Raw genomic sequence first — 24,303 nt, forward strand, 5'->3', positions numbered from 1 at the left:
CATTGAGCCCCTTAGACATGAGGTGGCTTCAGTGTGCATGGCCGTGACGTGGACCATGAGTGCTGTGGGGAGAGGGGTGGAGGGGAGGGCGAGGGACAGGAACCTATGGCTAGGCAGGCCTGGGAATCTGCTCCAGGCTTCCCTCGAGGCTTTGGTTGTGGGGTATTTTTTGTTTTGTTTTGTTTTTTTCTTTTTAAATTTTAACTTGCTGTTCGTGCCTCAGCTGGTTTAACCTTCAGCTGACCTAGTTATTGAACCTGGGCAGCTGGTAGCAGCTGAGGAAGTCAATATTTCTCCTTTGTTGATTGCCATTTACTGAGGAGCGAACAGAAACTGGTACGAGGCTGGGCAGGACACACAGAAGGAGCCTGCGCTGGTGCTGTACGCACCAACACCTCAGCAACTCCTGGTGTCCCCAGCTCTGCTGCGCAACCAGCTTCAGTCCCCGGTTACAAATGTATGCCAAAAAAACCCCTGGGGAGTGGGCTAGTGCAATGCAGGGACCGCTGGCTTGTCTGCCTTCTGGCCAGGAGCCTCCTGTTCCTCACTCTGTGCACTACAGAGAGGGAGTGACACAGAGATGTTCAGCAACAGGAAAATGCCCGTGCAACTCTACGTCATGACTGCAAGGAACACGGACAAAGGCGTATTTCAAAGGTAAGTGGTCAAATACCACAACACTGCCATAGCACTGCACACGAAGCTGGGAGATGGTGCTGGCCCTGTGGTGATGGCACTCTGGGGATGCAGTCAGCTGGCACCGAGCCCCAAGAGCGAGTGGTGGGTGGCAAATGCCACGTGGAAACTCCTATGCAAACTGGGGAAGCTGGGGTTTGTGGTGAAGGCTATAATTAAAGCTATTTATGAGAAGAAAAGTATAAACAAAAGGTAACTTCTAATTTAAATGACCCAGTCATAGGTTTTGACCCTGAAGACTCTACAGACTTTGGGGCTGCCTTGACTTTGTGGCTTACAGCAACATTTTACTGGTATTATGTATAACCAGCACATCTGTGCAATACACTTTTGTAATTGAGATCCTGGCTGTGTGGTGCTGCTCTGAAGCATAGTCCCTCTTGTGTAAGTGTACAGTTCCTCCTGAATGTTGGGATTTTTTTTTGGCACAATTTGAACTGCACAACCTCCCAAAGTATCTGAACTTGCACAAGCGCAGCTTTGTGCTGGTCCACGTTCTATTCAGTTGTAGCCTGCTATACAACTGAGCTGTCATGTACACTACCGATGAGCTCGCTCCAACAGTTTTTACATTCCGTAAGTTGTTCTTTATGATCTTTCCCAATCCCCCCAGCTGATATTTCAGCTCAGTACTCTGGCTCTCTCCACCATGCAGGACACAGAGCAACACTTGGCCTGGGGAATTTGAACAAAATGAATCCTAACACTGCAAGCGTTGTGTCCCTTTGCCAAAGACCTACAAAATCCTGTCTTCTTTTACTCCTGCAGCCAGTCCTGCTTTTTAACTAGTATAAAACTTTTTAACTGGTATAAAACTATTTTTTTATCCCACTGAGTATGGCTGTACAATGGAACCAAGGCACACTGCTTTATTGTGTCAGCAAATTTCTCATTTTTCAGGGACCAGAATTTGTGTCTCCGGGAAAATATAGGTCTTTCAGTGAACTGAGGCTGAGCTTGCCGGCACTCTGTTTATGTCTGTATTCTGCTTGTTGCCAGATTAGGATAGAAAAGAAATACAAGCAAAGTTGTTCAACACAGACAAGGGCTCACTGTGCCCTGTCCTCTTTTCCCACTGAACAAACTTTGGAAAGGCCATGAGAGGTAGTAAGCTAATATAAAAATGCACCAAGAATTAAAGCCAGCCATTGAAATGAACAAGAACTTACCTGTGCATTGCAGCACACATTTTTCCATGGAGGGGGTGGAAGGGAAAGAGCAAATTGTTAATGTTTCAGTGGTAGAAAAGAGAGCAAGAGAGAGGGAGGTAAAATCTCTGTTGAATAAATCAACTAAATTTATGTATGTTGTTTGTGTTTCGTTTACAGTGCTCAACTTTCTAAGCAGTAAGTTTAGCTGAAGGAAATATTTGTGCAGAAGTGCATATAAAGAAAAAGTAATGAAAAATAAATCATTAACATGTCAGTGGTTATGTATGCTTTAAGGGATCTACTACAATGCGGTGCCACAGTAAAACATCAACTAATCAACGCCTTTTAAGCTGCAAATATGAAATCTTTACAGCAAATTGTTTTTCCTGGGGATTTGCACTTCAGTAATTATGTGGTGAAATTTAGCAAAAGCTTTCACTATCAGATAAACTCAAGCCAAATTTGCAAACAGAAATATACACTAGTCAAGTTTTTATCTTTTCAAAAAGATGTAATGAGGTGTAAACATCTATGAAATACGTTTGACTTCAAAATCCTATCAAGCCAAAGCTCGGCAAAGTCAAAGGCAATTAGCTGCCAGGTCCAGAGGGCACCTAGCACCACTGATAAATCTCTGCATCTCAGCTCAGATCCAGCCACACCAGTATTTCTACACAGATTAGGGGATTTTTGGTTAATGTACGCTTAAGATTAGAATTTGACCATTTAAAAATATAAATATACCTGCTGACAATGGAAAAAAGCCAGAGAAGGGTGCAAAAAATACCAGGGCTTGAAATCTCAGCATAATCAAGCTACAGCCTGGAGTGCCTGGATAAGAGAGCATGATGAGTGCTTTCTTTGGAGACGTGCTTTAGTGCTGCTTGATTACAGGTACATGGAAAACTGTTGCAATTCCTGAAACTTCGTCTCTTCACTGAGACCGTCATCTTCTCTCCACCTGAGCTATCTACCTGCAACTCATATTGATTCAAGCGCTTTTTCTTCGGCGAGGAGGAAGAACATGGCATATCCACCGAGGCCACAACAGCTGATGCTGTCTGAGGTAAATCTGTAAAGCATTTGCAAATGCCTTCCTACAAACTCCCACAGCAGTTCCACTAATAGTTTGTTGCTGTTAACGGGCTGTCAGCATGGCGTCAACAGTTTACTCTGCTGAGGACCAAAATGTTTTAATCTAACTCATGTTCTTGGTGGTGATATGAGGGTATTTAAGAGGAATGCAATGAGTGTGACATTCTGGTCAGAACAGCTGATCAACTGTCTCTTCTCACATTAAAATATAAGAACTATATTTTTTTTTCCTCCCAAAAGAAAGGAAAAAATGCAGCCAGGTAGAGTTATGAAGTTGCTCCTGTTAATCTAGGAATTTTGTGCTTAAGATTTTTATACTTTCATATATGATGGAATTCTCTAAATAATGATACTTAATTATTGCATTAGACTTAGTTAGACAATGCCCTGTTTACTGGATATTTCTGTGCTTGTGGAGCGTTATTTAAGTTTCTTCTAAGTCTCATCAGTCCCTTGCTAGTAATGGAGCAGATGACTTGTGCAAAAAGTTACTTTGGTTTAAAAGTTGATATATGCAACTCCTAAACGAGTTTTAGTGCAAGATTAAGAATTTATTCCATACATTGGAAATCTGTAGAAGGCCAAAAAGCACTCACAGGAATCATCTCCTTAAAAGCTTCCTTTATCACCACTGAAAAGGCACAGGGTTCCCTATAGCACTGCTATAGGGTGCAATCGCGGGGCAGCTGGGGAGGACCAAGTGTTGTGCAGAGTGGCTGTAGGTCCTGTTGCCAGTGACATGTGCTGTCCCACAGTGACTTGTCACGAACAGCCATCTCAGGCACAGCATACGTGGAGGAACAAAGTATATTTGCTAGTACCTGTTTTCTGAATCTTTGCTTATTGCCAAATATTCTTCAGTGGGTTATGGGGAGACCATGTCACAGAGAGATGTTGCTTCCATGCTGTCATCCATCCATCATTTAAATTAGGTGTTTTTTAAGTGTTTAATCACAAAAGTATCAAAGCCTTTCTCTGCCCAGTCATGCTCTCCACTTATGAAGCCCCAAAATGATGGGAATCACAGACTGAGGTTTGTGTGGAGTTAGAAGTGGATGGACAAACTCAGAATTAAGCCTCCTCCATAATGACAGACTGATAAATCACGTCTGTTTTCCTCTACAATGCAAAGAGGGAAAAAGCAAAGGGATGAGCTAATTTAGTCATTGAGATGTATGGTGTGACAGAAGAGTGTTCCTAAAAACGCACATAAAATGTAAATCCATCTTTCCTGTAAGTGCCTGGGCAGCAGTTGACTTCTGTGACTCACTAAAGAGAAATTCCATGGGAAAAAGGTTAGGCTTTCTCTAGGATGAAAAGAAAAAGAGTAAATGATATAAACGGTGATTGTAAAGCAAATCCCTGCCTAATATCGCCTGCCTGCACTATATGAAAAGCAAACACAGCCAGTAAAATTTCAAGTGCTGCAGTAATTTCCCTGTCTTTGAGAGGTGAAGAGTACACACTCCCACAAACAGAGCTCGGCTTTGAAGGTCAGCCTGGGGGCACTCATCTTTTCAAAAGAGAGGGGGAGTGCAACTCATTTGAGGCTCTTGACGTACTGGCTGAAAACCATGGACATTTAACCAGTAGCTTTTTCCTCACTTCAGTTGTTGGTCTGATGTGGAGTAAGCTATGATGGAGTTATGGCCAAAACATCTTTCCCAATTGGCTGCAGGCAGCAACAGCCAGAGTGGAAAAAGTGTGTGGATGGCCTACGTGCAGTTGAGTTCAAGCGCACAGCATTTGTTTATGGAAGCTTACATTCAGCTGCACCATCAGCTGTCTCAGAGTAAGAGTGTCCTAGAGTAAGAGGGGAATAAACCCCTAGAATTATGTTTGAGAACTAGAGAATTATTTGTAATAATTCAACAGAACAAATGCATATTTATATACAGCAAGCTGGTTTGCTCAAGAACAGCAGCAGGGAGACACGAAGAGCAGGATTAAATGGCCTGCTCTTACTAAAACAACAAGAATCTTCATCCTCTCTGACACTGATCTGGAAAAAGACACGTGAGGTACCAAAAAGATAAAGAGGCTGCAATTGAGATTTTGCAGAAGTCTGGCTTTAGTAGTGTATGAGCTTTCTTGAATTTCTGTGATTTAGAGGGGAATATTTTCTGCCTTTATCTTGTCTGTCTTTGTTTTCCTTTGGAAATTGCATCATAGTACCCTCTCTGGCTTTGGTGGCTACTTCAAGCATGGTCCAATTTAAAGATTATTTTTGTTTTGGGAGCAAGTGATTTCTGTTCTTTGGATTGGAAAGCTGGGGAGGTTATCACTGTTACCTCCAGAGGGCTGAACCTTAAAAATGAGTAACATGAATAGCTTGTGGCAATACTAATACCTCACAACAGCTTTATATAGTGATTTGAGGAGTCCTGATGGCTCAGTAAATATTTAATAACAGTCTCAACATCATCATTCAGATTACTAGTCCCCTGCTGGCCCAGGTGGTGCTCAGCAGGCCTTTGCAGACTGTCACTACAGTGCTGTGCACAATGTGTCTGATGCTCCTCTGGAGTCAAACAATACCAAATTTACCAAACTGGTAGCAATAATAAAACCAAATTAATAATAATCTACTGGGATTACTTAATGTTCCTTTTTATCTTGAAAAACGTCCAAAGGTGTTTATAATATGAATGTGCTATTTAGGAAGGCAAGGTTGAAAAAATAAATTGCCTTGCCCTGGTGTCGTGGTTTGGGCTGGGCTGGCCACGAAAACAAACAACAGATGCTCTCTTTTACTTCTCTCCCCTTCAGAGAGACTAGTAACATTTGTAGTAGTTCCTAGTTTCTTGTACACAATAGGATTTCAAAATTACTTTCATGGACACTATTTTGAGAACTGGAAACCATGACTGTGACGTTATCTGGCAGCTTGCAATCTTTCAGATGGCACTAACCTACAGGGGTTGATCCAACGATTCCCTCGACCTGCGTTGAGCCTAGGTACAAACACTCCAACTGGCTAGCGTAAAAATACATGCAAAGTGAGAGGATTAAGTGATCCGCAGTCTTGGGATTTGACTCTCGCATCTCATGAACCAACAACTTCGAAAGGATCTAGAAAAAAAGACGAAGGCCACATGACTGGAAATGCTGAACTCGCGGCCGAGTGCATTTACCCAAAGGCTGGAAAGGCGTGCTGATGTTTCTGAGCACTGTTTCATGCTGGAGCAGACTGGCGGACTTAGAGACGGTTGAGTCATCTCCACACAGAGCTGGCAGAACAAAAGATTACACACAAAAGAAGGGGACTGAGCTAAAGATAGTCCTATGTCCCTGTCATGAAACACGGAGCATGAAATACATATGGACCTGCAGAGCTTTTATACTGGGACGAGGCTAACACAGTACTAATGCAGCTCTGGCTACACTGCATGAGCATATTTTGGTAGAAAAAGTGAAGAAGCAGCACCTTGAAAATGAGGATACGTGGAATGGAAATAATATGAAAATGACTGGTGTAAAGGATATTTTTTGATTATAGTTTGTGTCAAATCTGTGTGGTTCAAAAAGACTTAGTAGCTTAACACAAATGTTTACATAGCCTTTCCAAGCAGAATAACAAGAGTAGTATTACTGATTTTTTTTTCCTGAATCAGGTGTACAAGTCCCACTTTGAGAACCCAAATGCAATAATATCGATATTCTCCCCTACACGCGGGGAGCATTACAGCTGAGCCACAGTGAGTTCTGCAGGCCTTATTTCAGGAGAATGCTGAATTCTAGGAGGCAGAATGTAAGCACAATGAGACAGCCACATTAATAAGACTTTTCTGTAAGTAAGGATTTTGCAGAGGTGATAATTTGCTAGGTAGCTGCCTGCCAGAGACAGATATAGAAGCTATAAGGTTTTTCTTATTTCTTTCTGGCTACATCAAAGAACGTTGTTAGTGTGTAAATATCTCAAAGGCAAGAATATCCTTACATTGGTACAGGGATACAAGGAAAGGGGACTTGTGTCTACCCCTTTTTTTTCTATGACAACAGGATGGCTTTTACCTGGCCATTTACTAGGAGCATCCTGGGGATGTGTGCTCTGTGCCTACCGAGTTTCCCTCCTCCTTTAGGTACCCTGGAATAGAGGCTGCCGGCACAGTTTATCTGAGGACAGTATTTGGTTGAGTATTATGGTTCCTACTCTTCTAAGCCCTACAAAAGGGATTTTGGCTACAGTTTTATATACTACGCATATCCTCTTGATGGAGTGAGGAAGAGGGAAGAGCAGAATACGACAGTGACCCAGGCTTGTCAGTGATGCTCAGGCTATGTGCAATTTTGCCCCCTTTCTTAATTCTGCTTGGGATTTTATGAACAGCCATTCAATGTGCCGGACCAGTGCCCAGCTACCTGTGACTCCTGCTATTTATTCATCACAATGTTCCTCCCCATTCTGGAGGAGGTTGCTGATATATCTTCTGATATATAAAGTAAGTTTCTTTAGTTTTCTTTACATAGGAAGGAATTTCATTCCATCAAATTCCTTAATGTAGAATCAATCTGTATGTTGCCTTGAACAGTACAGGCTGTGGATTATCTGGAAGTGAAGCAGCCAGATCACCTCTGAAACTACCCTCCTAAAGCCCAGACTATAGGAGCAAGATGTACTGCCAATGTCAGGTTTTGCCAACCTTGACAAGTCATCAGAATTATCTTAGCTAGAGACTTCATCTTCCTGAGCATCCAAACTTAAAGTAATACAAACGGCAGTCTCTGAGAAATGATTTCAAAGATTCAAAGCAGCCATCCTTCTAGCTTCTGTTGAGTGGTGTGCTAAAAAATAATTAAATTTCCAAATCTTTTGAAAAGAGCCCTCTTGAGGACCTATTAGAAGTTCTCGATTTATTCTAGTCATTCCCTGAACAGCTGACAGGTGAGTTGTCTTGAATGCAGAGTGGATCACGTTTGTCAAAATTATGCTGCTATTCAAAGCTTGCCTCCTCTGTGCCCCTTCCCGCGTAAGCTGAGAACGGTCAAGCTCCCAGCCTTAAAAAAAGGCATGCGTGCTTTTGCTCCCTGACCTAAGAAGTACAATCGAGAGGAAGCATCCAGACTGAATGCATTTCACTTTCACAGTACACAGCCTGAAACCTAAAACTTTTTCATTGCTTCGGTAACTCCTGGCCATTTTAGTGTTAAAGGTCTGGATCTGTTCTGCTCTCGCACTTACCCTAGCAGTCACTGAGTTAAATGATTAAGTACACTTGTGTGGGTTAACAGTTGTGACCCTGCTCAGCAGAGAAAATTTTCTAGTGTGATCTGAACATAACCTCCCTTCATATTCCTTTTTACCAGATACAACTCTGTGAACATGCAATGCAAGATGGAGAAGAGGATGAGAAAAAAAAACCTTCAAAGCCAGTGTTTAGCTCCTAAATGTTTCTAAGCTTGAAAGCACATTCTCCTACTGATTAATCATGAGATTTTCTTGCTTTCTTGCTCGTGTCAGGGACATTGCTCACAACCTCAACTTTCCTGGTAACTGTATTTAACTGTTAATTTAAAGAGAGTATTTTTACTTTCCCCACCTTGTTTTTATTGGCTGCCACCTCTTTTTCCCTGTAAAAGGCTTTCTTGCCAAGAGGCAAAACAGTTAGCTATTGCAAAGCTGTATGATATTTTGACCAACCAGAAAGGCACTAAATTAAGTAAGGTCTGTGGCTTTTAGCTTTTTCTCACCTTTCCTGTAGTCGTTCTTCCACACAATGCCTGCTGAAAAGTGGAAGTTGGAAGGCTTGTGTGCAAGGGGACTTTAGCAGCAGCACAATAATGGCCAGCCCATCTCCTTTCTTTCTCTCTCGAATCCAGCGCTCCAGCAATGCTGCCGCAAGTTGTTCTGGGGCCATCTGGGATTCCACATTTAGCTCATACAGGAAGAAGGAAATAAGACTAATTTAATAGCAATTTTGTTATAAATCAAAATAAACTACTAAAAAGACCTACCTGTCAAAATTAGGCTGTGTCAGACAGCAGTTTCTATTTACCTTATACAAGTCAGCTGGAGAGAATGAGGTCATTGTGGACAGGCAGAACAGTCATAAAAGTCCCAGAGCAGGGGCAGGAAAAGAAACTTCGACCCAAACCATTCCAGTAAGAGAGAATATGAAATCTGATGTCTTCCCGTAGGGGAATACTTGTGGGACATGCTTCTCTGCTCCAGCGGTTTTCCCAAATTGCCACTCTAGGAGTCTCCACTAGGCTTCTGAAATCACACAAAAAAGTAGGCTTTAGGGTAACTATTGTAAAACGCTTATTGACCTCCCCTCCTCTATTGGTCAGATACGTGACACGCTTCAGTCTGTTTAACGCCACAGGCTTACTTCAGAGCAACATTTTTTACGTTACGATGGTTTGTTGACATAGACACGAACACTCATAGAGACTCCCAGCTTCAGAGAACTTCATAAACACATTTTTCCACTAGTTCCTATTAATCCCACAGTAAATGTTTAAAATTATTTGCTTTCAGCCAGTTTTCTTGAAAGCCAATTCCTTTTCCATTATATTCTTTTCTGCATCCGTAAACTATAACAAAAGCAAGACTTTAAATCAGTCATTATGATTAATTGTCTGTTTCAACACGTCTCATTTGAGGCTCTGGGAAGCATTTTATAGTTTATTGGGTGATGGGACTGAAATCTTTACAAGATGAGCCCTGATCAGCAGGGTTTATAAGATACACTCCGCAGGATTTAATTCTCAGTTTCCTGTGCCTGTATCAATCACGTAAAAATGAATGCAATGAAAGCAAAAATGGGGATCAGACCTTTTTGTCCACCAGAAGCAGTGACGCAGGTCTAAAGCATCTGGTTTAAGGCCAGGTCAGCAGGATTTATTCTCTTATGATGCTCACTGACTTCTGTAGTGCAGGATAGGACCGTGAGGCTGGAGCAATCATGTCATAAATGCCAAAGGATGGACCACAGACAAAAACTTAGCACAGATTTTCATGGGCACTCATGTCTTGCTGCTCAGTCTCAGTAAAGGAATGTAACTCTCCTTGTAATTTCAAAGCCACTCATTCAATCTTTTGAGTAATTATGGGATGACAGCTGATTATACCCTGGAAAGCCTTGCTAACACTATTAATCTTTTGCTCATATGGGCTGTTTATAGCTATAATTATAAATGAGTGAATGAAGCAAAGTAATTTCTGATTGGGTGGCTTGGGAAAGAAACTATGACTACAGCCCAAAGGACTCACTCATCACTCAATAGCGAAAGGTGCTGAGCATCTGCTGAAATCAGTGGGGTCTCAGCACCCCCGAGGAGTGCTCGGCGCCTCTCGGCAACGGGCTGGATCGCACCCATAATAACCAGACTGGGGCGGCAACTCAAAGAAATGTTCTTGTTGAAGTTGAGGATAAATTAAAGGGAGGCAACCAAAGCGAAACTATTTTCAGACAGCAAGAGTAGAATTTCAGTAACATTTAGCCTGATTCCTTGGAAATAAACCTTCCATGGAAGATTCCTTATTAGGGTTGAAGTACTTAAGAGGCCCTTATTAAAGGCCCGCATACACATACTAAGTCATACTAATGTGATGCACGTTTGAATGCCATATTATTGCCAGATGGGCCTTTATATTCATAGTGATGTATTTTTGGAAAAAAAATATACATACTTCTTTTTTTTTAATTCTAGTTTAGTTCTAGTGTTTCATTGGCTTGAGGTCAAATTAAAACAGCCGCAAGCATCTAAACAAAATATCTCTGAAGTGCATTTTTCCTATGACTGAAAAGGTATTTTTAAGCTTTCTATTACTTCGGAATGTTAATTTCTATTAGGATTATTCAGTAATCACAAAGTCCTATTTTCAGCTATCCCTGACTCATGTAAAATCCTGATATGTGTTGAAATTATAATTCAAACCCAGTATTTTATTTTTAGGAATTAGACAAGGTAAATCATTTAACTGGAAAAAATAAGTATGATTTATTAACTCAAAGGTGTTTTACTAATCTAATCTTAAAGCTAAACTCAGGGTTACTACTTAGATATAATAAATTAGATCAGTAATAAAACCACATGAAGCCAAAACCTTCTGTTTAATTCTATAGTTTGTATGCACTTGAACCAGGCAGTGAAATCACAAGGGTATGGAATTACCTCTGTAAAACAAAGAGAGGACAAATTTTATGAAAATAGAAAAATATTTCAGAGGACATGCTAGGATAGAATGGGAGAGGAATTAATTTTTTCTTCACAACAAACGACTAATGACTGCTGCTATTGAAAGTACAGGGGGAATGACTGGCTTTTTCCAGGGTTTTGGCTGTTTTATGTCAAATTCATTATCTGTTAGAAATCTCTTTATGATCTTTATTGCAGTAAGGGACTTGGGATCCTTGCAGGATGATTTTTTTTTTTTAATTCTTGGAATATTGCTGCGGGTGAATTGTTGACAATTCCTTCTGTCCCATGGCTTTCCACAAACCAATCTTGTTATTTTTCTTCTCTTTTAATTTTATTACTGTATAACAAACAATGCCAGTGTTGCAAGATTAGGGAAGGACGTTTCTGTGACCAGCTCTGCTCTGTTTTAGCATCTGTGGAAAAGGTATTCTAGTGGGGCTCCAGGATAAAAGAAGAGATTTTGAAGCCTAGATGCAAGGCGAGGTGAGTTCAAGGACAGACAAAGCACAGCAGGACCACAGACTATGTTCTTAAAGATAGTGAAATGAAGAGTAGTTAGAGGATCTAACAATGTCTCTTATAAGAAGCTTCTGTAGTTTAGAAGGCAGTTTCCTACCGCAGGACCTAGCTCCGTCTGGCTGCAGTGAGGGGCTGGCGATGCAATGAACTATGTCTGTTTCCATTCCACGTGGCACCAGCTATATGCGTTCTGAAATATAAAATTGTTGGTGGTTTGGGGAAGATGCAAGTTGCCAACCCCATCATGATTTCTTACAGACAATTAGGAAAGAGAGGGGGAAAAGGAGGAAGGGATAGGCAGATACAGACAGGGAGTTACTGAGACTGCGAAAGAACGACCTAGACATCTAAGAAAAAGGCACTGAAGGAATGGCGGTTACTAAAAATTCAGGAAGCTGTTGTCTCCTGCAGAGGTTCTGTAGATTTTTGCCCAAATATCTGCCAGCTGAATTCTAGATACCATTGCCGATCTGTTGAAAATGCACTGGGTCTGAAAAAAAAAATAAAATTAAGTTTGGCAACTGATTGTGAGATGACAGAAAATCACTTTTCATAGTAACTTTATGAAGCGAGGACTGCTTACAGTAGCTCCCTTTCTGGTTTTGCTCACTATTGCTGGAGTGGTAGGATGAGAAAACTCCTTGGGCTCCCACGTTCAGAGCCCCACAACCAACACTAATGAACTCTCTCCCCTCCTCCATGTCTACTTAACCAAACTAAATACTTTCTCTTAAAGAAATTACCTTGTTGCAGAGGAAAAGGAAGGTTTTATTGTTTATGAAAAAGGCTCGATAAAGTCAAAAGTCAAAGGAGCAAATAGTGACAACAGCAAGAACATGAAACTGTTTCTCGGGACATTTGTAGGAATTGTTTCTGAAGTGAACCTCTGTAGTGTAATGTGCATACAGGCACATTATATTACACACTGTCTATGTTATTACTTAAAATTATTTTGATTTGAGTGTAAGTTTCTAGTTAGCAATTCAGAGATTTAAGTGTTGAATACACTATAACAGTAGTAGAGTATTGAAGCAGTTTGCCAACAGCGCCAGGAGAGCTGAAGACCCTGCTAACCACCAACTGCCAGTTCAGGCCTTGAAGTTGATATTTCTGGGCAAAAGTAGCATTTCTAACCCGAGTGTCTGTGGAGGCAGGGCGAGACAGAGCCCTTGGGCACTGCACAGCTGGTGGAGCTCAGTTCTGAAGTTTCACAAGCATTTTCCCTTCCATCGGCCAGTGTCCGAGTGAAGCCTCTGGGGATAGGAGATGTCTTGGCCACATCTGTCGCTTTAAAAGCAGTGTTTTGAGTAGCTTTCAGCTCTGTTTTCTCTCTGGGGGCAAAGCTTGCATTTTCTAAGAACAGTCAAAAATGAAATTAGCTTTCAAGAGACCAAGGAAAATTACAAGAAAATGTAAAAGTTTCTAGTCAAAGTCTGGGCTTGCAGTTCTAGGTACGAGCTGTATTTATATCACAGTTCTCTCAACCCATTTTCCTCATAGATTAGAAATTTGTCTTTGCCAGCTATTTCCTTTCCTTTCATTATTGCATATTTACAGCTTCGTTTCACTAATTCTTTTCATTCTTCCCTGCTACTGTTTACATGTAGTTTTTGATAGCAAAATGCCTCTTAGGATTTCTCTCGGATGCTCCCTCCTCTTTATGCCGGTTGGTTTCCACCCAACAGTGCTGTTTCAGGACCCGTGTATTCGTCTCTGATGAAACTAGCTGCTTCTGAGGGAGGTGAGGTGCCGGGCTGTGATTTCTCAAAGCACTGTGTATGTACGTGACTCTCAGCTGCCATTTTACTCTTGATTCTCAAGGCTGAAGCTTCGCCTGCTTCCCATTCGTGGGAGCCGTGACATCATCTCCATGGTATTCTGAAATCATGCCCAACGGTCCTGTCGTTTTCCCCTCAGATTTTATTGAAGAAATCTGCCATTTCTTTCCTGGTTGATGGTATTACGTGTGTTCTACATGTCTCTTGTCTCTAACTCCTTATTGATGAATTCTTATTTTTTCAGCTTTGTAATTCCACTTTCTTTGTATCTCCAAGGATAAGTGTTACTGTTAAGCTGTTCTGGATCTGAGGTGAGGTTCAGTCTGTTGAGGACCTCTTTTGAAATGCTTGTTTACCTGTTTTCTACCTTATAACTATAGCTGTGAAATAGTTACTTTTTTTTTATGTTCATTTTTCATAGGCCAAGTTTCCTGAACTTGTTTTAAAAAATAAATTAAGATAGAAGTACCCTGGAAGTATTTAATAGATGGGTAGATGTTGTGCTGAGGGACATGGTTTAATGGTGATTTTGGCAGTGTTAGACTAATGGTTGGACTCAGCCGTCTTAACGGTCCTTCCAACCTAGATGATTCTATGATTCCACCTGCAGTATCACCCCAGTCATGGCATTGCTTGCTTTCAGCTAACGCAGTCTGTGTACCTACTGAAGTTGATCAGCACCAGTAGTGCTGGTTCTTGGAAGAGTGAGCAGAGGCTGTTCATGAATGTGTGCATAAATGTGGCCATACTGTCTGTGTTCAAAAGATATTTGCTCTCTGGTGAATCTCTGCGTGCCTGACAGAGGTGGGAGGAGAAAGTAGGTCATGAGTAATTGCCCAAGAACTGGAGGGTCTTTTCTGTTTCTCCTGTAGTTGGCAACTGCAGATTCATCATTGCGTGAACTCATTTTCAGTATTTCCCAGTTGCTGCTTTCCTGGCCCTTCTCTCTTCTAGGAGCCCCTTGGGACTGAGGACCCACTCTTTTTCTTTGGTTTGCTCTACCTCCCTCCCTGCTCTGTGTGCTGCCTGGGCCAGAAAGAATGAGCCCTCCCAATTAACCATAAAAGCATCTGGGCACATAATGCAGGCTCTGATTTCTGCCCTGGGTTCCAAACAAAAGCATGCCGTTCTTACGGTTGCAATAGCCAAGGTCAAGTTTTCCCTTCTTTCCCCCTTCTTTCTTTCCAATGTGGCTCCAAGAAAGCACATCTGTTAGGCCCATAGAGAGACTTGGGATAAAAAATGAGGTGTCTATTTGACGATTATATAGGTGGATCTCAAATACATGAGTCCTGCTTTCAGCACTAATTTTTGTTTTGGATTGTGCCTTTGGTCCTCAAATAATATTTCCAAGGTGTAAATCCACACTGATTCCAATAGACTGCCATCTGCTTTTATAATTTTACATGACTTTTAAACATTAAGCTATTGTTTATGGTATTTTTTTTAATGTACTTTGCATCGCAATAAGATAAAGAGTGGAGGTGGGCCAGTACACCTCCTTCATCATCACCACGCTTGCCTTCAGTAATTTAGTGATTTGTTGGGTGTTTCTTTAATGATAAAAGTGTCATAGTTTTGTCTGTTATGATTAGGAAAATTAACTCTTTTCTTTATGGAAATCTGAATGCTAAGATGATGGAGGGTTTGACGGGTATGTTGTTCACAAGCAGAGTGGATGCACTGTGCACTCTGCATGCCAACTGTGCTAGGCAAAAGGGTCACACTGTTTTTGTTGGCCCATGGAGGCCCATGTGGGCATCCGTTTCTCACAGTCTCCCGAACAACATTACATTTTCAGGAATATCTTTATCGGGACGTGATGGTGGCCAAGAAAATCACAGGCAAAACGTTTGGAGGGGGAGGCGAGTACACTTCACCGTGCGGCCAGCACACTCGGGGACGTTTCCCGTGCGGGGTCTCTAGCGCCAGCCCGGCCCCGCTCCCCGGCAGGTACCGCGCCAGACCCGACCCGGGGCAGCTGCTGGGCCCAGGCTCCGGGCGCGTCCCCCGCCCCGCTCCCGCTCCCGCTCCCTCCCCGCCGCGGCGGGCGTGCGCAGCGATGCGCACCTACGGCGGCGGCGGCCCGGCCGGCGGAGGCCGAGGCGGGGCTTGGCCGCCCGCCCCTTCCCCGGCGGCAGCAGCAGCAGCAGCAGCGTGCACCCGGGCGCGGCGGCCACAAGCGGCTCCTGTTGCGCCGCCGGGTGCCCCGGCTGCCCGGGTCCTCCCACCGCCGTATAAAGTCTGGGGCGGGCGGCAGCGCCCGGCGCTCCTGCCCGCTGCGAAGGAGGAGCGGCACTCCCGGCGCGGCGGCGGCGGCTCCCCAGGCAGCGTTTTTTCCCCTCGTTTTCCACCCCCGTTCCCCGCCCCGCTCTCGGGGGCTGGCGGCGCGGGGAGCGGCGGCAGGCCGGCGGGTGAGGAGGGGGAAGATGGCGTGGAGCGGCGCCCGGCCGCCGCGCCTCCTCCTGCTGCTGCTGCTGGCCCTGGCGCTGCCGGCGGCGGCGGAGCAGCGGAGCCCCGGGCCCGGCCCCGCAGGTGAGGCGCGGAGCGGCGCGGAAGGTTTGGGGTGGAGGGGGGGATGGCGGCACCCCGCGGCGCGGTCCCCCGCCGTCCCGCCGCCTGCGGGAGGTGTGTTCGGGCGCGGCGGGGATGCGGTACCGGCGGCTTTGTGCTTCCCGGCTCGGTAACATCCGCCAGGAAGGGGAAAAGCTTCCCGTCTCCCCTGCGGAGGCTGGGAACCGCCGCTTTCCCCATTTATTCATTTTTTTTCCCCCATCCCCCTCCTCCGAGCGGGCTCGGTGGCGCGGGAGGGGGCTGCGGCGCCGGCTGGGGCAGGGCTCCCCAGGTTGCTGTCGAGAGGAACCGCTTGGCTGAAAGTGCTTTAACCCGCCAGAGTGAGTCAGACAGAAATAGATGTATAACCCCCCCTTGAAAAAGAAAAAGATTCCTTAATGGGAAATGAGTCTCCCAGACTTTCTCCTCCCTCCCCACCCCACCCCCCCGGCCTTCCTTCCCTTTCCCTGGGACAAGGTGTTGATGAACATGTTTTTCCAAGGCTGTGAAAAGCATAGCGTCACTCGCATATTCTCTGAACTGCAGCAACCGCTGGTGAAGTTTCCTACTTCATGCAGAAGTGAGCTGGAGACTTCAGTGCCCCTTCCTGTCCCTCAGAGGCTGGCTGGCTTGCTTGGCGTTTTGTAGTCACTTTAGTTTCAAGGAGCTAGAAGATGGAAAGAAATTTTATCTTCAGCATGTAAAAGAAAAGAAGGTATTCAGGAAATTCTCTCAGAGAGAGGTGTCCAAGCACATGCATGTCCAACGATATGGCAAAACATATTTCTTGCTCTAATACTGTTTTAGAATCTGTACTTCTGGTTTCTATTCTAGGCATACAAAGGTATTTCATCCCACTAGATTATTACCAGATGAAGTCCAAAATAGTTTCATCTCTTGGCTTGTTTACTGAAGAGTGTAATCAAGTTATTTTTAATGTCTAGCTTAGTTTTCTTCTGGTGTGAAGAAGGAAGCTCCTTTTTTTGAGAAGCAAGTTTGGTCAGCAAGTTCTAATTTCGATAGGAAAACTGCTGACTTTGTTGATAAGTAGTGTAAAATAAATAAACAAATAAGAAAGATGTTGTCGAATAACAGGCTCTGCTCAATGAGCTTTTCATTTCCAGTTTTCTTAATGCTTTGCTGCTTTTGGTCGTTCAGAGGATGTCTCTGGAGGCTGTGGTGTGCGCTGTTGTTCGCAGGCTGCCGGGGGTGTGTGAGCGTTACTGTGCAGCCCTCCCTGTCCCTCGAAGGGGCAGCCGATGGGGACACGTTTGGAGTACAGTGTTGAGCTCCTGTGTGTAGTCAGGGCAGTGAGGCTGTAAGTCAAGTTCCTTTGGAAATCAGTTATTATGATCACAGTTATGTTTTCTCAAAAACATCTATTCAAATAGTGCGTTGCTTTTAGCTACATATGTGAGTTGTGGGATCTTGAGCCAATAGCTGGCACGGTGAGGGTTTTTTTTTTAATCCTGTTGCTGTTCAAAAGTGTGAAAAGCAAAGAGTGCATAGTCCAGACAGCACTGTATGATTCAGCAAACCAAAAATAGACTGCTACACCTATATAAATAATAAAAACGATGCTATGCAAATTACAGTGCGAGAAAGCACTGATACATTTATATATAGGTGTTCGCACAGTAAAATCTTAATTCTGTTTGATTTAAACATTAGTAGCCTGAATTGCAGCGGGGAAACCACTCCTTGAGTAGTTTCATGACCCCAGACACTGCCTGCTGTGTTACTTGTTTTAACCCTTAAATGTTTTTATGGAGTCTGTGCTGTATTGCTTGAAGAGGGGCAGACCTTGGTGTGCCTCCAGTTCTAGAAATCTGGGTTTTAATTTCTAATTTCTTGATACTTTGTACCGCTTGGTGTAAAGCAGCACAGCGAAGGCACCCTGTCAGATTTTGAAGCTGTTGCTTCCTTCAGAAATAAGCTGTGCCAAGAGTACGTAAAACTGACTGCCAAGCCGCATCTTTATTTCTTAATAAGACTTTACTGCTTTACTCAGAAAGGCTTGAAAAAGTTGTAGCGGGAGAGCAGCCTGTTGCCCAGCAGTGGCTACTAGAGCCATGAGCCATTAGCGTGGCCCTGTGGCAACCCGTGTGTGCAGAAACCCCTCCCAGGCTCCTTTGCCCCCGCTTTGCGTCCCGAATAATCACAGAGAAGAGCACCATTGAGGTCCGAAATGCCGACGCCTGTACGGTGAAGATACAGAAGTTTCTGTGTTAAAACAACAGCGTTAAAATATTTCCGCTGTACCGTATTTGCGGCGTGCGTGTTGTTTATCATGTAATGCAGGCCAGGACATGTGGAGAGCAGGGGGAGAAGACATTTGTCATTGCGCTAGAAGCAGTCGCTGCTCTTGGCAATGGATGCAAACAACGTTCCCACCTGAAATGTTTTATTAATCAGCTAGTTTGCAGGGAACGAAATGGCTTCGCTGCCTTTGAATCTGTTCCCCAGAGTGGCTGTGGGGACTTGGCTGGCCGGCGCGCGGCTGCACTGAGGCGTTGGGGCCGCAGGTTGTAACGGCGGCAAACGGGCAGGTTTTGGGGTGTCTGTGCTCCCGAAATGTGAGGGGTGTGAGGGCGGGTCAGGAGAGGGTCTGTCACGGGGAGGGCCCTGGCTGTGTGCGTGGCTTTCCAGAGCCAGCCCGGCCGGGACGTGCGGGTGGCCCGGCAGGCTCTGATCTGTCGGGCTTTCCTCCACCCCGGTGTCCCTCAAATGCTGGTCACAAACCCTTCACACAGCGATTGCTGACTGGTCTAGCTGTGCGAGGGCTCACTTGGCGGTACAGTGTGTACTATTACCATTTCTGTTGACTTTTTTTGGGCTGAGCCAAAATGGCCGCTGCGAGTGACAGTGAGTGATCGGTAGGCCCTTCCCTCTGAGCCACCTGTGGTGCACGAACAAGGGAATTCAGTCATTCAACCATCTTGATGTAGTTTTTAGAAGTACTGAAAGACTTGGCCTGCTTGGTGGAGAGACCGTAAGTACAGCACTCCATGCCTGCCTCCACCTCTGCCCGATTTTCTGTTTCTTGCTTCTCTATTGATGCTACTTTTGCCCCATGTTGCCACCACAGTATCTAAAACTGCTACGTAAACCTCTGTTGGGGAAAAAATCTCCTCTGGGTCTTTGGACCTTTTGAGAGGGTCCAAAGAGCTTTTTGCCCTTTTTGTGAGGACTGTATGAAAAAGTTGTCACCCGCCCCTTACAGGTGAAGGGTAAAGACAGAGAAGGACGTAGCCAGGACCCAACCCAGCAGAGGACAGTGTTTGGGTCACCCGTGTCCCAGGGCCACCATCATCCCGACTGCCTGGGGGGTATGGAGGAACGCGGGCAACCATCAGTGGGCACCGCTTCAGAGGAGCAGTGATCGCTCACATAGATTCCTTTATGCTCCAGCTTTGAAATAAATGGTGAATAGCAAATGAAACGGTGGGTAGTGGGGGTGTGTGTGTGTTTGGAAATTAGTTAAAAATAAGTGAACATGGCTGTGGAGGTGCAAAGCAGCAAAGTCGTTCTTCCATCACGTATTTTTCCCTTGAAAATACTCGTCCTTGAAGACACACAAAGTTGGCAGTCTGAGTTCTTCATAGCACCTCATTTAGAGGCTGCACAATGCCAGTCTCTGTTGCAAAATAAAATAAAAAAAAAGTATTTTAGAGGTTTTTTTTGGCCAGGCTTTTCTTTCTTTTCTTAGGTGGAGGGAATAATTACGCTGTGGATGGATGGTGGTGGATGTGACATTGCTTCTCTGTGATATGCAGTGGGGTCGGATAAGATCACTGCAACTTTGACTGTAAAATGCATTTCTAATTAAAACAAGAAAAAGTAAAACCGTTATGACATTTATCATCAGCATTTGATGCTGTAAATTGCAGTGTAAAGGTACAGTGGAATAAGTACTGTGGTTATCTGAGCTGGGGGGTTTTGTGTGAAATACATTCCTGTCAAGGATTTAATCTAACAGATTATTTCTCAAAGTTTTCTTTACACTCATGGCATATTCTGTAGAGCCATGATTTATGGCAAAGTTCTTGGCTTTTTCCCTCACTGCTGCTTATTTAAGCAAAAGTGACTCAGTCTCTTCATGGGGAAGTGTTTAGTTTGTCTGTTGAATTAGCATTATTACATTGTGTAATCAAAAGCAGTATCTTTCCATTTGTGTAGGGCTGCTAGTCTGAAATACGACATGCTGCTCAAGTGAATTCCCTTGTCATGAAGAGTAAGAATGGTCGCAATAAGGGCATTTTTATTTTCAGTTTATATTTTTTTTTTTTAATATTTTTTTGAGGGATCAGTTGCAAGGCAAACAAGTTTGAAAGTAAAGAATATTTTTGTTCCCTCTTAATTTAAACATAGAGCATGGTTCCCTCCAGCACAAAACACAACTTGACCAAACAGATCAGTAGCAGGAATGTGTCTGTATGTGTGGGAATGTTGTAGCTCTAGAGAATAAATGACACTTATTCATCAAGGAATACGTGCTTGCAAGCACAGCCTTGACACCACAAGTGGCTTTAGGTGGTTTAGTAGAACTGCTTCAGGAGTATTTCCTTAAAGTGAATTCAGTTTTCAAAATACGGATTATACTGGTCACGAGGAGACTTAATATGTAAAGTCAGTGTTTCATCCCAGCTATCTTTTTCTCCCAGAAGCTAGAATTCCTTTTACAATTTGTAGCAGAAGAAAAACTAAACAAATGAAAAACAAACATATGACAAGTCCACTGAAGAAACAGAGTAAATCTTTAATTTGATGATCAAAGTAATCTGTCTTCTTCATGTTCTCAGTGTGTGTGGTTGCCTGTGTGCCTTTCTTTATATAATATTTTAATGATATTGTTTCCAAGTGAGCACTGAGACTGCAGAAACTCAGGTCCTTACTAATTGTTGAAATATTTAGATTATTGACAAATTATACAGTTGACATATGTGATCATTTCATTCTGTTTCTGCTTGAACCAAAATTAAAGATACTGTGAATTACTGTATAATTTATTTTAAAATACATGACTATTTTTGTAATGGAGTACAAAGTAATTACAGATCAATTTCCTTAATAGTTTAAGGCTAAACAGTAGAACTCTGCCTTGGCTTAAAACATTACAGTCAAATTTATAAGACAATTCTGAAAAAAACCCCTTTGTTTTAGTGGTTGGCTCACCAGTTCTTATGGTCTGCCCTTTGAAAGTATTCCAGGTGCTTTCTTGGACAAGTTGCAGATTTATTGATCCACTGTGGATTTTCTTGGAAAATAGACATGGGGGGAAGAAAAGGTGAGTGGAGTGGCGAGTCATTTTTGATGGTAGTACTCATACTTGCCATGTAACTGCGAGTATGTTTTTAAAGCTGACATAAGCAGTATTTGTAATTAAGGCAAAGAAAATTTAAGGAAAGAAGGCAGAAAAATGTTAAACAAAAGTAGGTTTGGCATTTAAGTGCCATTTCCCTGAGAGTTAATTCCGTACCTGTGGGTCTAAGTATTAATGTACTGAATGAGCCCATTCGGGATTGTTGCTGAAATGAGCTGTGCAGAAAATAATTGATATCTGACAGAATTGCTTTTGTAATTTTTTTACTTTTTTTTTTTTTTTTGCAATAAAGTAAAAATGGATTGTTTACCTTTAGTTTTGTAGTTCACCTGAAACTTTAATACAGCAAAGCGTTTCCTCAGGCTGTCCTCATAAGCAGTTTACTTAATTCTGTTTTACATCACTGTAAAACAATTGTACACGTGTTGGTGTGAAATCAGAGCCAGGTGTGTAAACTTAATAACTGAAGTTGCTGGCCCAGGTGTTTGATCTTAAAAGCATCTTGAATTACACATTGTACGTGACATGTCGTGATGTCTTGCGTCAGAAGTGCTATTTTGGTGCTATTTCATGGTTTGAAAGACTGAGTAGTTCAAGGCAGGGCACTACCTGTATCTCACAAATGTGGAGTTTAAGTTGCTTCTTCACACAGAAGGGGGATCTTTAAAAAGTATGGTTTTTTTTTTTCTTCTTCCAGGGTTGCGTGGCCTGTGTTTCTGTTCCGAGAACCAGGACACATGTCCAGTATCTGGACATAGGGCCAGATGTGAAGCTGTAGGGCAGCTTTTTCAAAAGAACTGACTAATCGGGGTGGTAGAGTCCGCTGACAACAGGAACCATGGTGTAGGCATGAAGGACATTACGCATCTTCAGGATGGCTCCAGTTTCAGCTCTGATTTCTCCTTTTTTAAGCAAAGACTAGTCTAAGGAGAAACCGTTATTGCAAATCTTAACTGCTGAGTTTCATTGATGTATTGATTAGCTGTCAGAAAACAGACTTTAACAGTGCCTGATGCTGTGTGTGACTGCTTCTGTTTAAACAGCTGGATTTGCTAAACAACAGCTTAAGAAGAAGCATGCTTTTCTCTAGATACATATTTATGAGAGAGACAGAAAGGGCAAAGCTACTAAAAGGCAAAAGCTGAGTAAACTTTCTCACTTAGACAGCTGATGTTAATTGTGTCCCACTCTCAGCTGCACAGCCCTGATGACAGTTTATAGCAGGGCCATCCAATTGGCATGTTCGAGCAACACCCGGCCTGTGCCATGACTCCATCCACTCCCACTCTCAAGAAGATTTTTGTGGTTTGATTGCTATCTGGGCACTAATAAACAGCTGTAACCTGATCTGTTCCCCGCTTGTCAGGAAGTTAGGCAGCAGCTCCTGTTGGAGGAGTTGCTTCATGCATGGCAATGATGTCATTTACAAACAGTTGATTTTAATTTTTTTCTTACTTGGGCACTAAGGAATGTGTCTTATCTTTGCTTTACTACAGAATAACTGATTCAGTAAACAGGGTCTCATCCAAGTCCACTAAAACTTGTGGAGAAACTTTTGACTACTGCTGCTTGTATCTGGTTTTGTTCAGCTCTCAAAAAGAGGAAGTCTTGCGTTAGAATGAGCGTGGGCCTGAGCACCGGCCAGCGCTGCACCCGGGACTGACACGGGTGATTGATGAGTGCACATACAGGTCTTAATGAGCTCTTGTTGACTGTATATTCAATACGACTAAATTAAAAGAAAGTAAATTAAGAGCTGAGACAGGATCAGCTTTCAACTGTTTTCTGAAATCATTTGTGTATTAGTCTTGGGAGTAACTGCTAATCTTCATCTGAAAGTGTATGTATATATATACACATATACAGAAAAATAGTTACAGAGATGCGGTCTGTGGGTGGTGTTTTTTTATTTAGTTTGTTTAGAACTGGCTCTATTCAACAGTTGATAATTTCCATGTAAACATTTTAGATGCTATATCTATGTGACATCAGAAATCGTGATAAAAGGCAGTAAGCAGTAGCTCAGCAGGCTTGCTGTTTGAGTCAGTACCCGTGGAAGAGAGAAATGCCTGTTCACATCCCTGTGGGCTGTGAATTAAAGCACAAGAGAATTTCTTTGCATGAGAAATCTTGTGGTATTTTCATAACAAACTTTAGTTTCTGAAATGTACGGTTGCTATGACACTGTTCACCTCTTCATAAATGGATTTAGATTGCAGATGGTGTTTAACAATAATGGGACTCTTGAATGTTAGGTCTCAGTTTGGATTCAGATAGTAGAAAAGAAAAAAAAAAAATTAGTGTCCTGGCAAGTGCTAATCTAGCATAAATTCTATATTATGAGAAAATTCAGAGCAGCTCTTGCTTAATAAAAGCACACATTTCTGCTAACCCAGCTTCTTTGTTCCTTTAAAACACATGAGAAAAGGCAGAACCCTGTAACAGGCAACATTTGCCAGGGCTGAGGAAGTTGCAACAGTATCAGCTGTTCAAAAGTAACTGAAACCGGGAGATTGTACATTCTATATTTCTTTCCCTAGTCAGCTTCTGAAAACTTCCTGCCTTTACTAGTTATGTTCCATGGCTTGGGACAGGGTTGGAAGTTTTGATACCGGTAGCTATGGCTCTGCAACTCCAGCAAGGTCTACACATAACCTGGAGGAGCATGGGAAGGTTTATCCATGGGCAGCCCATGCATTGAGTGATCCCTGATAACCATAAATGCCAGTTGTGGTCCTAAAATTTTTACATCACTTTAAAGGCAGCAGTATTTTTTTAATTTTTTTTTCTGCAGGTTGAACCATTTTGAGGATCAGGTGGTAGCAGAGGTGTACCTACATAGCTCTGCAATAACTATGCTTATGCACCAAAAGGCTCCTATTTATTTTGCTTTAGCTTAATATGTCTGGTTTGAAGTGGAGGAGATAAAAGTCTGATAATAGCTAGCCAAGAAGAACCTAATTCTTTTTTGGAAATTACAAAAATAATGTTTGTGCTGCTCTTCGTATTTTGCGGTAAGACTGTATGTGTTGAAATGCGG

General features: G+C 43.0%; 1 protein-coding gene across 3 annotated transcripts in view; it reads left to right on the forward strand.

Annotated features, from left to right (window-relative positions):
• Window positions 1-360: 360 nt before the first annotated feature.
• PLOD2 (procollagen-lysine,2-oxoglutarate 5-dioxygenase 2) overlaps window positions 361-24,303 on the forward strand; it is a 76,486-nt gene continuing 52,543 nt past the window's right edge. The window contains exons 1-2 of one of the 3 annotated variants that reach the window (XM_063338929.1): window positions 361-657; window positions 2,742-2,913. Coding sequence is in view for 2 of the 3 variants with exons in the window: in XM_063338927.1 (XP_063194997.1) it covers window positions 15,817-15,922 (106 nt within the window). In the remaining variant the exon portion in view is untranslated. Of the gene's footprint in view, window positions 658-2,741; window positions 2,914-15,518; window positions 15,923-24,303 lie in introns of those variants that run through there. The other 2 variants (XM_063338927.1, XM_063338928.1) reach the window with 2 other exon arrangements.

This window comes from Chroicocephalus ridibundus, chromosome 6 (assembly GCF_963924245.1).
Source record: "Chroicocephalus ridibundus chromosome 6, bChrRid1.1, whole genome shotgun sequence".
Lineage (NCBI taxonomy): Eukaryota > Metazoa > Chordata > Aves > Charadriiformes > Laridae > Chroicocephalus > Chroicocephalus ridibundus.